We start from the raw sequence: 16527 nt of genomic DNA on the forward strand, positions 1-16527 counted from the left end.
TAAGTAGCAAAAAAAAAAAAAAACTCATTAACTAAAAATCCACAAAAGGAAAATTGAGGGGTTAAGGAAAGTAGATTTTCTCCAAATCCCTGTTGGCGACATCAGACTTCCTAAGAGTGGAAGGTTACTTGGAGTGGGAGGAGAAGTGATGGAAAGACAGTGAACAGGTGGGCTAGAAAAGAAGAAAGAAAAAATGCTGAAACCTACTGTTAAGTTTCAATTCTCTATAACTCACACTCACGTCTCATCCACTTACAATGGAACAGAAGAAATGTAGCACAGATCCTAAATGTTTATCAGAATAAGAAATCCCTACAAATAACTTGTCCCATACCAAACAAGAGTGCTGTAAATAGAGCTGTTACAAAATAAATGAATCAGAGCAGTTACTCAGAGGTTAAAGTTAAAGCTTTAACTGTAAGAGTTGGTGTAGTTGCTGTGGGTACTCAAGGCAGTTTCCTAATCCTGGGGCATTAAAAAGAAGCCACTGTGGAAATCAGAATCTCTTCCTTTGTAAATTCAATCCATGGCAAAAGGATTTCAGCTGTGATTGCTGAGTTTGAAAAAATCAACAGTACTTAGAAATGCATGAATTGCCAGTCACTGCAACTGATACGTTTCTAAGCTGTTCCATTTTGAATCAATTACCAATGAGACTCCATCCATCCTGTTGTGAATGGAGAAAGAAATGGGTAAAACAGAATAGTTAAAGTCCCCCCTGAATTTCATTGCATGAGAGGATTTAAGACGGAGAGGTTTTAGATAAAATTCAATACATGGCCACTATACTTCAGAAACTGAAATTTCTGTGCATTAAACTCAAAGGAAAAAAATAAACTCAAAGAAAAGAAGATCACATTAGGAAGTTCCATCCCAAAAACTATGGCTTCGAAACTCAACTATACACTGCTACTTCCTGATGTCCACTCCTAGCAGACATGGAGAAGTCACGTTAGGATTAGAGAGAGTAAGTATAATAGGCAAAAAAGAAAGGAGACTATAAATAAACTTTGTCACTTATTATTTAACAACTCCTGCTTTGGGGATAGAAGAGACAACGTCAATGCCTATCCACCAAATATTCTTTCTAGAGCATTTCCGATCAGAGGAAACTGTAGAAAGGGAGGCCAGCTAGCCTATACTGGTCAAGGATATGGACTTTGGAGCCACATAGTGCTTTGAGTTTGGGCTGACACACTTAAAGGGCACTGAAGTTGTGTGTCTGTAGGTGAGTTATCAAGTTTGTTGAACCTCAATTTGTTGATCTGTAAAATGAAGAAATAATTACTGCGCTTCCAGGACTATGAGATAGATGTAACAAGAGAATGTGAATGAAACCATCAGCACAGTACTGGTAGAGTATACCCACAAGCCTTTAAAGTTACTATTGGGTACATGTGTGAACACCTTGAGTTAAGAGGATGATTGTAAAATTCCAGTGTTTTGGAGATAAAGTGTGGAACACAGTCTATATTGAAGACTGAGGTCTGGATTCCTAGCCAGAAAGGGCATCTCCTTACCCTAGAAGGTGAGAACCTGAGGGCTTATGTTGAAGGGATAGAAGTTGCTTAAAGGATGCAGAAAGAAACCTCTTATCTCTTCTTCTGTATCAAAAAATCGACCTTCTTCCTCTGCTGCCAGGAAACAATATAAACAAAGTCTAGAGTATAGTTCTGTTTTTTTAAATGGCAAGTGATCAAATCCAGGTTCTGTTTTCGGAAAAGAAAATAACTAACTGGGCAAACCCAGTCAGACTTGAGTTCTAACTAGTCTCTTCTTCCATCATATTTAGTCTAATTACAGGATTTTCTTTAGCATAGGCCTTCTATGCTTGCCCTAATCTCTCTCTCTCTCTCTCTCTCTCTCTCTCTCTCTCTCTCTCTCTCTCTCCCTCTCTCTCTCTCTCTCACACACACACACACACACACACACACACATACACACACACACACACACACACACACACACACACACACACACACCCCTATTTATCTCTCTCAACTCTACATCCACTAATTTTTACTGCAACATCAACTAATTGGTATAACTGGCTTATTTGTCCAAAGCTCTGGAGGTTCCTCAAAATTCAGCTTTACAAAGAGTAAATCTGTCTATTTCTTATTAGGGAAAGCCTGACGTTTTAAGATTTCTGGAGTCCAGGTAGAAATATCAGTAACTAACCACAGAGATGCATTCTTGTACTGCCACAATTCCCCACATTCAGGAAGGCCCCTCTTTGTATCCTCAGAGCCAAGTTCTGGGGAAACTAATAAAGCCCAGTCTCTGGAGCCCAACCTTATACCCACCTCACCCTCCTGCTAGTGTCAGCCCCGTATCTCCACCTCGGCTTACACTTCCACCACCGCCCCCACGTGCAGCTGCTCACTCAGGTTTTGGCTTTTTTCCTCAGTGGAACTTTGAATAATAACAACAGGCCTCAGTTCTGTTTTACTTTATCAGCCACACATACTTAGATTCTGTAGTTTCAAACCACAGATTATAAATAAATTGAGGATTCCACTCTATGTTCTTAAACATTTCAATCAAAGCAGAAGAATGGCAGAAAGCATAGTGGCTGCTTACAGATTACGATTTGTGACAATTTTTTTTTTTATTCAAGCTGGTTACTAAGGTGTATAAACACATCAATTCAATTGCTATAAACAATGGGCAGCATACTAAATCCATTCTTCCTACATATTCATTATCCTGTTTAATCTTCATATTAACCTCTTAATGAACACATTATTCCAATTCATAGATGCAGAAACTGGGGTTAAAGAGAGTAACTAACTTGCCTAGAGTCATACAATGAACAAATGTTAGAATTAGGGCTTAGACACAAGCACTTTAAAACCAAGATTCTAAGTGTTGGGCCACTACACTGTATAATTAATGCATTTACTATACTAAATAGAAATGTTAATGAGTATGTTATTAGAATGTTTTGATATATACAATTGCTACATATTAAAGGAATGCATGTATATGTGTGTATAGATGTGTATGCATATATATGTTTAGCACAGTGGATGACATAGAATAGATTCTCCTTCCTGTTATTACTGTCCATATTTTACTACCATTATCATTATATTGTTGTTATGTGCTAAATGCCTTCTATGGGCCAGCCCCTTGTGGTAAATTCTGAAGAAACAAAATCAGTGAAGCCAAGATCCCAGTCCAGCAGCAGTTTATAGAGTAGAAGTGAAGACACAACTACCACATTCACATGCTACATGATTACAGAAGTCTGAATAGAGACTGCACAAAATAGGGACATCAAATGAGGCTGGAAGCAGTCAATGGAGCTTGAATCCAACCGCAGACTCTGTAAGGAAACAAAGCTTCACAAAATTGAAAGCAAGCAAAATCTTCCTGTGTGTATACTGAGTCCACTTTTGCATCTGACCCTGCCTCAAGTTCATCTGCTATGAATAGAGGTCTTGAATGCTAAGCTGTCTTCTGACCTAGCTTGTTGACAAGCGTTTTGCCTGTTACTAAGTCATCCTTTTAGCATTCTCACTTTTCTGCCAGATCAAGATCTCAGCTTAGCAGACTGGACATGAAAAATAGTTACCAGTGCTTTCCATCAGGCTTGAATAGTATAGGGTGGGAGAACTAATTCACCAGTGATAAAGTTGCTTTTCTCAATTCTCATTTTTCAAATCTACAATGTTTCCAGTTATTTCTAGGAATTGCATAGAAAATGTTCAAAGCATGAAAATTCACATTCACTTTCAATTCATTAATGTTATCGAACCTTTTTGAGCATCACTCACATGCCCAACAATAGGTTACATCAAAACAAAGGACTGGAAATCACTAATCTGGGACTTCTGAACATGTGATATTAATATAAATCTTTTTCAAGAGTTTTATGAAAGCTCTTAAATTTAGCTCAAAAAATATTTTTGGCTTTGTGTCTCTGTTACTGTTACTTTCCACAACTGCAGTAAAATTTCTCATTTCAACAAAGTAAAGGATGGTCAAGTGATGGCCAAAGTACATTAGAAAATGTTATTATTTCAAAAAAAAAAAAAAGTTAACAGGATTACAAGACCTTATAGCGAGAGGAGCCTCAGGTTTCATTTGAGCCCAGCTCTCTCATCTCACAATCCAGGAATTGAGGCCTCATCGGTGGCTATGAAACAACTTTAAAACTCTGGCTTTCAACATTAATACCTCTGCTGCCATATCCTTGTTTCCAAAATTAATGGTAAAACTAGCACTAGACTCTAGGTCTCCTAATTTAAGGTCATCAAGCCCTCTTCTTACCATAACACATAGACATAAAATAAATTATGAGGATCTATGTTGAAAGCATTATCGTAGAGTGGGGACCCACAGAAATGACCTAAGAGATTAAGGTTCCCTAAAGGTCTTTCTGTTCAGCATTCTTCTCTAAACCTGTTTATACTTTTAACTTTCTACCTAAACTCTTTTTCAAAACAGTGCAGATAGCCCCTTTTGGACTTTGTTGTCAAAATAGAAAAAAGTTATTAAATTTCTGAGGTGAGAAAAACGTTCACAATCACTTGATACAGTCACTTGCCCCTCCCCACTGGAAAAATCAGTATTTTTCACTAGTAAGAATGGAAGTTGAAACTCACCTATGTTACTTAACCCCAGGCATCCAATTCTGGGCTCTCTAGCCTGCAGAGGCTGAAGTTTTGGAGCCAACAGCATTTCTGGGCAGGACTTCCCTCTGCGGTCAAAGCTGATCATGAGAGGGAGGCCTTTGGGGCAGGCTTCTTACAGAACCTAAGCATTTCTCAGTGACTAGTAGTGACTTACTTCTGTGTCTACTTGGTTAAGCTGGATGGTTTCTTTGTTGGGAGAAAAATTATTTCATGTGTTTTGTTTTGTTTCGTTTAGTTTCGTTTTTGCAATCCCCCGCACAATGCGAAAGAAACTGTTTCCTGTCCCTCTCTCTCCTGGGGAAATGCAGGTTCCTGACCGACCAGAGCATCCAAACTATTATGGACCATCAGACCTTCTTAGGCAAACAGGGTCCCTCGACGTCCGGAACGCATAGGACGACTTTCCTTTGTACCAGACTGGCTACAATGCACAGTGACCCTAGATTTACCCATTTGGAAATGGTTAGGGATTAAAAGTTGTGCAGGCCCAGGGATTCTTGGTTTCTAATTGCCAATGTTTGAAGTCAGTTTGATTCCTTGGAAATTTGCTCAGCCTGATGAAAGCAAAACTCAAACTCCCCTCAGGGCGCGAGGTGTAAGATCCTTGGGTTCCGTTTGCTTTTCTGATTTGTTGGTTTTGGGGGGTCTGATTGTTTTAGGGGCAATGATTTTTACCATGAATTTCCTGGTTACCCCAGAATCCCCACATTGCTCCAGGATGTAATTAGAACTAAGAAGGGTACCGAAGGTCCCTCAGGATTGCGGGCTCCCTGGTTTCAAAGGCTCCACCGCAACCGCGGCGCGCGCGCTGGGACGCGCGGCCCGCAGACAGGCTGGCCAGGAGCGCAGCTGCAGTGTGCACCCCAGCAGCAAGACGCCGGCTGCACCCCCACCGCAGCCTGCTGCTCGGGACTCAGCCATCCGCGCCACTCCACCCTGCAGAGGCTGGGTGAGGCGCGGGGCGCCGGCAAAGGCTGCAGGGCCTAATTTGACTTGTGAAAGTCACCAAAAATGCCCCGTTCTCCCTGGGAAAGGCTCACAGGAACGAATGCAATTTCAGTTCCTTCCGCGGTGAAAAGTCTTCTGTAAAAGAAAATTAGGAGTAGCGGAGTGGACGTTTTCAGTTTGTGTTGCAGCAGGGAGCAGCCAGTGGTGGGAAGGAAAAGACAAGAGGAGTAACTTTCTTCTGAGTTATCTGAAGTTTTAACCATGAGTTCCCATCCTTGGGACAGTAGAGAACCTTATCTGAGATGAAATTAATCGGTTCACATAGTTGAAAAGGAGTCAAAACTCCAAGTCTCCAGATAGGTACAGTACACATTAACGACCTCTATTGATCCCTTTCAAAAGGAACTTTACTGTGATAAGTAGTGAGTGTTTTGTTTTGTTTTGTTTTTTAGTCCTATAAAAGTTATGACTGCTTCCTGCAAACAGTTCAATTGAGCCTCAGTAACCATACTGTTTAAAAAGAAAACTGGAAGAAAAATCTACATATATATTTCTTATATACGCCCTTAATTTTCCTACATTTCAAAGTCTCTTTCATTATTTCTCTAGACATGATTACTATCCAGATTTCATTTAGTTATTCCATGTACTTTCCACCTGGGGAAGCATAAAATTGCATTCTGAATTAAAAGCAGCATTTTGTCTATCCAAAATAAAGATGGAATTATTCACAAAATTAAATGTCTAATTTAGTACAAAATTTTCCATTGTGCCTGTTTTTTAAAAATTGTATCTGTGTGGCCTCATGTTCTATGTTTTAGACATTGGTCAAAATCACCCCAGTTAATGTAAGAGTTAAATAAAAACAGTATCAAGATATTCCAAATCTGGAATTCTCTGGGATTGTCAAGTGCTACTCAAAAGTGACGAAGTATTTGGTCTCCCAAATTTTATGCATCCCGTTTGCTAAACTGGCTACATATATACACACACTCATACACACATGGTCACATATGCACACACACATGCTGGTCTCTAGATCTTAAATATTGATATCCCACTCAGAACTAGTGTTTTGATGTTGAATATAGTACTCTGGTTTTTTCACATGCATAAATGTACGTGTGTCCCATTTCTGAAACCATGGAAAACAGACATAAGCATATACATTTATGTACATACTTTTTAAAGCACTTCTTTATAAAAAACAAAACTAGATACCAGCTAGGTTTTAAAGTACAGAAAAGAAAATAGTGATTGCAAACCTTGTTTGCATTTCTGATATCAAAGCTCATCACCACTTGCGGTTACTAAAATATTCTACCTCAAAGTGAAGCCATTAATGGCTCTGAATAAAGGTTGATTAGTCCTTACCAGTTGCTTAAATTCCCCCACCTCTTCTCATTTCTCAGCGGGTTCTCCTTACCAAGTCTCATTTTTCACCTGGACACTTTCTGCAATGGTCTCACTTAAATTAACTAATGATTATGCTTCCCCCAAAGAAGTGTAAACAGACCTTGATTTATAAATTTGCTAATTGCTGCTCCCAGTGCAGACCCCTAAGTATCACAGTCATGCACATATAAAATTGGAGGCTTACTAGAAACCAGAATACGCAAAGCAAAAGTAAACCACATTGAAGAAAAAAAAGAAAGGGCGGGGGGGATTTCACATTCCACCAGCTCTCTAGGTTTCCTTTTTGTGAAAAATATTCTAAATGATCAAAACCTAAACCTCTGGTGGAAAAACTGTTTAAATAGTGAACTATTAAACTGGTGAACTACTTAACCTTGTGAGACTAAGAAAGCAAGTCCCAGTTACACTACCAGAATAACAAAGGAGAAAGGAAAGTGACATGCCATGCTTCCCTGTATCCCTGTGGAATTCTTTTTTATCTGAAGCCACTCTGAGAAGAAATGCACTCACAAATTTAAGTAGTGACTGCTTTTCTCCCCAAGATAAGGACATTTACCCAGAGTCCACAAGCAGTGTCTCAGAAGAATTCTTTCATTTTATTCATATTGCGTTTTTGCCAATAGAATGATTATGATGGATCTGGAATAACACCAATGAATGCCGTAGGTGAGGCTTGGATGAACATAGTGTTTGAGTCTTCTGAGCCAAAACATATTTGTCTTCCTCTTCTTGTTGCTCAATATGAAGGATTAATGATGAGGTACTTGCTTCCATTAGATTCATGTCCACACAAGCAAAGGACATTATACAGACAAATGGGGAACACAAATCACCAATACCAAATATTTTTAATTTTGACCCACACATTAGATATTTAATGAAATTCCTCACTCACTCTTCCCATGATTTATGTAGTAAAAATACTTTCAGCTAACTTTTTCACAATTACAAAATATATCATAATTGGTATAAGGATGTGGAGGTGCCAGCAAAAACAACAGCAGATATGTGTCAATCTAAATTAAGTCTCGATTCTACTTTAAGAAGTTTAATTCTTCTTTCCTCTCTGCATAAGCGTCTCCTCGCGAACTCTTCTAATTTCATCTATAAAATTTGTAAACTTAAAACTGACCAGCTGAGAAAGTGCTCAACAAGAAATAGGTTGGTGGGGTTTGGAAAGAGAAACTGAGAACTGCAGCGCCCTGAAGCTATTGCTGATCTGCCTAGGAAGCTTCAGCTGCCCAGCAGGCTGGTAACCTGGGGCGAGAGTGGGTCCCCCAAGATGCAGAAGGGCTGCAGAAATGAGTGAGGGGCTCCCTTGAACCTCTGGGCAACGAAAGAAAAGACAACCGGCGCCTACCCCTAACCCTATCACGCGGCTTCTGAAGCGCCCGTGCGAGGTAGGAAAGAAACTACAGCTGTTCCTCCTGGTAACAGCCCAAACCCTGAGGGCCAGTTTTCCCTATCCTCCCCACCCGTGGTCATTTCTTTGAGATGGAATCCTAAGGATTGTTCCCCTTTTCCTACTGACTTCTATGGTGCCACCAATCCAGGCCCTGAGTCTCAACGGAAAGTCTCCACGACCTGCCAGACAGCCCTTCACCCTGTGCTCTCAACCCCACGCGCCCTTAGGGCATCTGCTGTTGCCACAGGAAAAGAGGCTTGGAAGTGTCCTCTTTCTCATCACACCCGGTGACAAAGTCGGTTTTTGCCACCTCCCTATTTTCTGCAAGCAAGACCTCTTACCCAAGGGGTGGCCTCTGTAAAAGGCCATTTTGACCCACGGGAACAAATGTCCCGCAGGCCCCACGCTTGGCTGCCCCTCGGGTAGAGGATACTGAAGGGGTGCACTGGAGCTGGGGCAAGCACCCCAGCGAGTAGCGTTCCTTGCCCTGACCTCTACTCCCGAGGAACCGTGGGCGTAATAACTCCCACTTGGTCCCCGCAGTCCAAACCGGCCAGAGTCCCGTTGGTGCTTGCACTGGCCTAAGGCACTTCCTCTGTTTCAACCGATTTCCTTTTGGAAGTGGATGCATAAAGAGGTAAGGTCAGGATTAAAATCTCAGAGTTTTAACGCAAGCAAACAAACTGAAAGATTAATTCAATGAGCAGTTGATCTCTGTAACTGAAAACAAGAAAGTGCAGGTTGGGGGGGTGCCGACTTTCAGCTTGGGCTCTTCCCATATCCTTTCACTTAGGGTTTGCCGCGGGAGAGTGCGGAGGTACCCGCTTGCTTACACGTTCTTGAGTGCCCTTGTGTACGCGTGCCCATCGGCGTGCGCCCAGCCTCCTGAGCACCGTGGCTACAAGGCCTGCAGGCTGTGAAGGGGAAAACCCTCTGCAGAAGGTTTGAATTATTTCACACCGCAGGAGACTCGGCCTCCGCTACCCTCGGCTCAGGATTCGGGCGGGAGATGCCCAAGCAGTGGGGCCGATGGAGCGGGGCATGCCTCTAGCGCAAATGGCGCCTCCGCGCGCCAGTTTACAATATACTTCCAAGGCCGCTGCAGTAGCAGCTGTTCTGGCCTATCCCGGCTAGAAAGTTTCCTGTTGCTGCTTAAGGACAAGCAAGGGTGAGCAGGTTAGATAACCCAGGTTCCTTGGAAAGTGGCCTTGAGACCCTCTCTAGCCTGTGGGGGTTGATTCTTAACGGTTTCTCCAAAACACAGTGCTTGTATACACGGATAGGACAGTGAAAGTACTTCATGAGTCCTCTCCAATTTCAGCAGGCCTCCGACTTTTTCGGGGCCTCTAGGCTCAGTGGAAATTTTTGAAATACATACTGTGACTTTTGATGGGTGAGTGCCCACAGTACGCAGGCGGGCTGGTCCCCCTCTGCCGAAGGTTGGTGCCCCAGGTGTGGGTGCTAAGTGCCGGCTAATGCCAGCTTTGCCCGGATGCAGAAGGAAAAACAGGCTGTGAAAAAGCAAAAGGCCGCATCTTTGAATTGATGTTAAAGGTTAGACTCTGAGCCTTGGCTGTATGAGGATCTCTGGGTTTTTAGGTTGAGAGTAGCAGACTGGAAAGGGCCACTGCTGGTTACTAACAGGAATTACAAGGGTGATAAATACAGCACATCTGCCTACTCTGCACAGGTACTGTGTGTGTTTGCATATGGGTGTGCGTGTGCGTGTTCATGTGCGTGTGCGTGTGCGTGTGTGTGTGTGTGTTTCTTGGCATCAGTTCCCTGGATATTTTCCTTATGTGTCTTGTTTTGTTTTATTTTGTTTTGCTTTGCTTTGCTTTGTTTTGCTTCTTGTCTATCCCTTATCATAGGTCTAAGGTTGGTGAGTCAAAAAGCAACCCAGAAAAGACAAATTAAACAGAACTGTGAGGCCCAGCCCAGCAGAGACACTGCCCTAGGCCAGATGGGTCTCCTGCACTACTCCTCCATACACACATCTTTAACAAATGTCTTCATTAGGATGATAGATATTGGAGGAGAATGTAAAGGCCTGTAAAGGCCCCTCTCCCTGGTCACAAATTCTGCTCTAGCCTAGGACCACAGTATAGAGCCCTGCATCTTCTGCTTTGTTGTCTAGAGACCACAGAGCCTTTCTCTGAAAGCTCTTTTCTTCAGGTAACTGAGGTAAGAAAGCCTCAGTTATTGCCAGGGCTCCAATTTAGGGAGCTCCTCTGCCCGTGACCGGACCTGGACATCCTGTGGCCCAGCCTTGCAGAAAGAACACCTTTCCAGTACTTAAGCTACTTCTTCCTACCTGTCCCCTCCCCACAAATATATTTTGGTTTCTGCATTCTAAATACCCACCTTCTTTTTTAAGTGATACTAAGAAATGACCAAATGACCTCTGTTACATAAAATTAGTTCTATTAGGTTTCCCATCCCATCACATCCCACAGGAGCTAAGGAACAAAATTTTGGAGAACAATTCCCCAGGTTTAAACCCCAGGAAAGGCCCATCTTTGCCAGGGTATTCTCTTGCTTGTCTCTCCTCATTTCTGGCCCAAAAGAATGGCAGAAAAAGAAAACTGAGCTGAGTCTATCTTTATGACTAGCATTTTTGAACAGGGCACCTTAGACAGGCTCCTAGTGACCTGGGGCTTCCCAAGAGAAAAGTTTCTGTGGACAGAGTGCCTGCCAAGTGCAGTTAAATAATATCTGTTTTTCCCACTGTCTGGAAAATAAGATGAGAAGAACCTCCTAAGTCACAAGTTGTCATAAGGCCTACCAGAATTTCCATTAACTAAAGGAAGACCCTAGTGAGATTTTTGACAACAGATAAATTAAGTGAGGAAATAGACTGAGCAGATAAAGGAAACACATTAGCCATGCGTTCTTTCCTGGATTGTTCATAAAAGGGTCCGTGTGGACCTGTACCGCATCCAAACACAGAGAAAGACCTGGATGGACAAAATAAATCTCCTTTTAATTTTCTTTTCATCGACTAATAAAAATAATTCCCCAGCACTAAACTCAAATTCCGTAACGGGCCACAAGAACACGGAGAATTCATAAAACCCTGTCTGTGTAGGTCACTTGCTAATCGCGTTATTATTAGCCTCAGGAGCGTGGAAATTGAACTGTCACTGCCTGAAGACAAAATGTAAGTGACAGCTGTCCCTCCTTGGATTTGGCCAGCTTTCCAGCTGGATCCCCAAGCTCCTAAACTTGTGGCACTCTCACCCACCACTGCCCCAACACCCGGGTGTTGCCAGTGTTTGGCCCTGATCAGTCCCTAACCCTGGCCAGTCCAGTGTGGCTTCAGAAAAATTTCTGAGCTGGAAAATTTCTAAAGCCGTTAAACCAAGCTTCAAGCTTGGAGAGCAAGCGTGGTGTTCCTGTGCGTGCTGCACCAGGTTCTTCTGACAACAGCTGTCCTCCGGGGCTGTTTTTGTACAGTTGAAATCTTGGTGCTTAACACAAACGTTACCCCACCCCAAAGTTCTGTTAAAACACAGACAACGACATTTGTTCTACATTTTGTGTGCTCTGTGCAAATTATGTGCACAGAATATACACAGATGCAGACACAAATGAACTAAACCTATACCTCTACCCTGAATACACAGAGATGTGAGCTCTTACCAGTGACTGAGGGGTACAGTGCAACAGGTCAAACATCAGTTCCTGTTTCCAACCAGGTAGAAATATAACTGCACTCCTACACGCAAGTGTTAGTTGGGAGAAGGGCGAGCGCTGATATTGAAGGCTAAGTTAGACAAACTGGGCATTTCTCTCTGCTGAAATACGGGTTCTGAGAATGTGGGGCCAGTTCTCTCCAGCTCTCAGAAGCAAGTACCAGTTTCTCTGAGCTCTCGCAGTTGCCCTCCGTTGCGAGCCCGGGGGCCTGCACCATTTCAGTTACGGGCGTCCCGATGCTGTGCTCGGCTCCGGCGGCAAGAAACAAGAAACGGAGGTGCGAACTAGTAGGCCTCCTTGCCCGAGGTTGGCGAAGAAAGTGCAAGGCTCTGGGCAGAACCCCAAATTGGTTCCGGCGAATTTTAGGCAAGCGCTAGGCAATTGTGCCAAGAAAAAGAAACCCGCGTCGGAGCAAGGAAGGGGATCGGCGGCGAGGCCTGACTCCACGCCCGCGGACGCCCTTTGGCTTCCCCTTCCGTCCGCCTCGCACCGTCCAAACCGAGGCACTTACCCGGGTGGGGCTCCAGGCCATGCGCCGACGCGTCCTCCGCGTCTCCGAGTGGGCCTGCAGGGCTCAGCGCCTCCATGGACAGGTCCAGCCCCTTCTCCTCCCAATCTCGCAGTTTTCGCTTTTTATTTGAGCCGATCAAGGCTTCAACAGAGAAGGCATGTGCTCGGGAGCTCAGGGCGACTGCAGATCTTCTCCTTTCACTCATTTTAGCCGCCCGCACCCTGGCCCCCGCTCTCCCCCGCTACAGAGCGAGCAGCCTGCGCCCTCACGCTCCCAGCGCCCGCCGGGCCCGGCCGCGGAGAGGCGGCGGCTCCGCGGGTGCTCAGCACCCTCCCCCTGCGTCCTCCCCCGCCCTCCGCCGCCGGATCAGCCGGCGCCCCCAGCTGCCCCAGCCTCTAGGAACCAGCGCCCTGAGCACCGCCCGCTCGCTGCATGAGCGCCGGAGTCCTGCTTCCCACCCACCCGGGAAGGCGCTCACAGGCTGCAGCGACCGTGCTTCATTTTTTTTTTTTTTTTTAACTCTCTCTCTCCTCCCTCTCCTCTTCTCTCCTCCCTCTCCTTCTTGCCCTGTCGGTCTTCCCGTCCTTTCTCTGATCCAAACTTCTGGGAAACTTTTTTTTCCCCCTAAATTCCTGCCTTCCCAAGGAACAGGGGGCAGGCAGTGCGCACCCGTCCGAGGGGTGAGGGAGAGGGAGGGGGGAGGAAGAAAAAGACTGAGGGGGGAAAAAGCCAGCCCCCAACCAATGGCAAGGAGGGAACAGGAGAAACCCGGAGCTCGGGCCAATGAGGAGAAGAGAGAGACTGAGGCTCGGCCAAGGTTGCTGCTGGTAGTCCCCGGGATGCTCCTTTGCCCACTTTAACCCCTGGCTTTCCGGCCCCGCATAGGTTACTGGAGCGGAGAAGAGAGCTCTAAATGTTGAAGTTTAATCTACTTCGTTTAAAACTCCAACAAATCCCAAATGCGTAAATTCCCACCCGGATATACTGGGTATTATAAACACTGCGAGCCCGTAGTCACGTTTAATCGCAGATCTGGAATTTGAGGGGCCCTAACAAAATGTTTACCTGCCCCCAAAAGGCCAGAAATGATTCTGACAACCTCTTGCCCGTCCCAGGTGCTTTTTGGAGTTGATAGCTCTGCCCAGATTTCACTGCACAGGTTCCTGTGTTCCTGTTGAATACTTTGCAAGGAACTCTGGTGAAAGCAAATGGAAACAAAAAAGGTCTATTATTGTTGGAGGTCTTATAACTAAAAATCCAGACTGCTTCCTTCCTCCAACTGTACCTTGTGGAGGAGGACACACAGGAGCCTTGCGAGCTGGAGGCTGGCAGTAGAGAGTCCTAACACAGGGTTTCAGAGCAGACCCGCTAGCAGCAAATACTGGCTTTCCCTGCAGCGGGAGTCGCAGGGCTGCGATTCGCCTATTCCGGGCTGCTATTCTAGAGAACTCACGGAGGGGTGCCGGGCAAAGGTAACTGGGAACTTTCATAGCTGGGAAGGAGCTTTTTCAAAATTCCTCTTAAATCCTACCAAATCCAGAGCATGGTTTTCTGTCTCCTTGCCCCGCTGAACATCTTCCCTTTCCTCCTCTTTTTAAAATCTTTCAAGAGAGTGTGTTCATCCGGAATATACACAGAATTTAAAATTCAACATTCCTGATCATTCTCATTTCACATTCTCTTCCAAGTTAGCCGCTGGTCGCTGGTGGCAAGAGACACCGAGCGCAACCGAGCGCGGATCAATCTTAGATGGGCCCGAGAAATAGGTCCGGCCAAATTGGAACCAATGTCTGGGATTTCTCGGGCAGTCTACTAGACACGCTGTCATCTTCCGGTCCCTACGCCCTAGTTAAAAGCGATCCATCCCTTCGCAAGGAGGTCAGAAAGAACTAAGTGCTGATCGGGAGACAGAGAGATCACTCAAATGAGTCTCAAGGGCAAGTAGTCCATTAATATGGTCAAAATCTAAATTTATACCTGGGGTGCGCATGGTGTGTCAAACCCCCCCCACACACACACAGACACACACGCCCCGTTTTTAAGTGAAAAATGACAGCTCGTGCAGCCTCCAAACGCCATATTCCTGCCTGACTGCCAGGGGCTAGTGCTTACATTATAACCGAAAGCACTCTGGTGCTACACGCTAGGACAGAATATTTGTGAGTGTGCCTTGGGCCACTTTGGGATCTCCTTCAATTTGCATTCCAACTGGGAGAAGAGGCTGGTGGCACAGTAGATGGGGGGGGGGCCTGAGTGGGTGCGATTTACCCAGAACTGACCTGGGCCTTCTCTCAGCCTACAGTAGTAAATTCCGAGTTTCCAGGGAGTTCCTGCAAGAGGATCTAGAAGCCAGACCTAAACCCCTCAGGAACTCTAGCAGGCTTTGGGAACCTGGGTGGAGATTCAGGGTCTCCAGCCTCAGTCACTACTTGGCTTTGAAAGTGACCCAGGCAATGGGCAAAATATTGGAGAAAAGGCAGGTCATGAGTTTGTAATTCTCATTCCCGTGTCTCTGGGCTCCTAATTTTGCATTGCTTGGCAGAAAATCGTTTGCTATCTGCCTGGACTAGGCATGGTGGGGAAGGGTCACACACCCCCAGATTTTTTCCAGCTCTTACCTCCACTTCCATTGCCTGCATCTCCCAACACCCTGACTCTCCCTTTTGGCTTCTACTTTCTCACTGGCCTGGTTCAGACTGAGAAGTAGGCTGCATACCTCCCAGATCAGACAACAATTTGCATCCAAAAAGACACAGTTTTTAGGTTACCCACCATCCAAAGATGGAGATCTACGTAGTTGACCATGGACACAGTATTCCAGAAACATACAAAAATGAAACAGCACCTTCGAGGGCAAGCTTCTATACCCCACTCCAAAGCACAAGGAGAGCAGAGTTTGGTTTGTACAAAACTTTCTCCTACTTCCCACTCCTTAATTCCAATTCATAGACACACTTATTGTGGAATTTTTACTTAGGCCAGAAAAACTGACCCAAATGAAAAAAGATGGTTTGGAACACTAGTAAAAACAGAGGTTGTGCTAGGTAAAAGGGCAACAACCCCTGTGTTTTTGGTTTTGGTTTTGGTTTTCTTTGTGTGTGTGTGTGCATGTGTGGCTGCATAGATGTTAATCTAAATTTTTCTCACCTAGGAGTATGTACTCCTGTGTGCTGATGGAGAGGAAAATCTGGAAAAAAATTAAGCAAGATGGTTTAGTTGTGTGATTTAAGTATAGAAGAATACACAGTTCTAAACGGGAAAGGAACGATTATGGAGATTAAACAATTAAATGTGGGAGTGTGATCTGGATATTACTTCTGTTACATTCAAAGGACTCCTGTTTCTCTTTTGACATTTAGGGATAAGAGTGGGGTCCCCAGTTACCACCCTAGGCACTCCCCAGTTTCCCATGTGCAGACTCTAACCTTACATTCAGAGTAGAATCTACACTAAGTGATGTATCCCTTCAGGTCTCCACTGACATGGATCAAGCTGGATGCCCCCATCTCAGCCCCTGCAGAACTCCAAAGAGAAAAGGAGGGTGTTGGGCACCTCAAAAGTCGGAGATCCAGAGCCCTATGTGTCACTAACCACGTGTATGGTCATGTGGGGAAGCAGAGTTCTGGCCTTGCCATGGTAGGAGACAGGCCAGGAAGGAAAGGGCAGCACAGTGACTGTCATCTCAAACTGTCCAGATATTCTAAGTTTTCAAAGGAAAAACAGTTCTGCAGCATCAGAAGAGTCACAAAACTCACAAACACAAATAAAAGTTCCCAGAAAAAAACCTGGACATGGCTGGGGATTTAGCTCAGTGGCACAAGCCCTGCCTGGAAAGCTCTCAAGGTTGTGAGTTGGATCCCCAGAACAAAGAAAACAAACAAACAAACAAACCTGGACAACCTCATACA

General features: G+C 44.7%; 1 protein-coding gene across 1 annotated transcript in view; it reads right to left on the reverse strand.

Annotated features, from left to right (window-relative positions):
• The window catches only part of Tbx15 (T-box transcription factor 15), a 113998-nt gene extending 100694 nt beyond the window's left edge, over positions 1-13304 (reverse strand). Inside the window, exon 1 of the mRNA XM_003479268.5 lies at positions 12620-13304. Coding sequence (XP_003479316.1) covers positions 12620-12824 — 205 coding nt within the window. The 5' untranslated portion in view covers positions 12825-13304. The remainder of the gene's footprint in view (positions 1-12619) is intronic.
• Positions 13305-16527: the final 3223 nt, after the last annotated feature.

This window comes from Cavia porcellus, unplaced genomic scaffold, assembly GCF_034190915.1.
Source record: "Cavia porcellus strain 051 isolate PalLab524CR breed Dunkin Hartley unplaced genomic scaffold, mCavPor4.1 scaffold_1, whole genome shotgun sequence".
Classification (NCBI taxonomy): domain Eukaryota; kingdom Metazoa; phylum Chordata; class Mammalia; order Rodentia; family Caviidae; genus Cavia; species Cavia porcellus.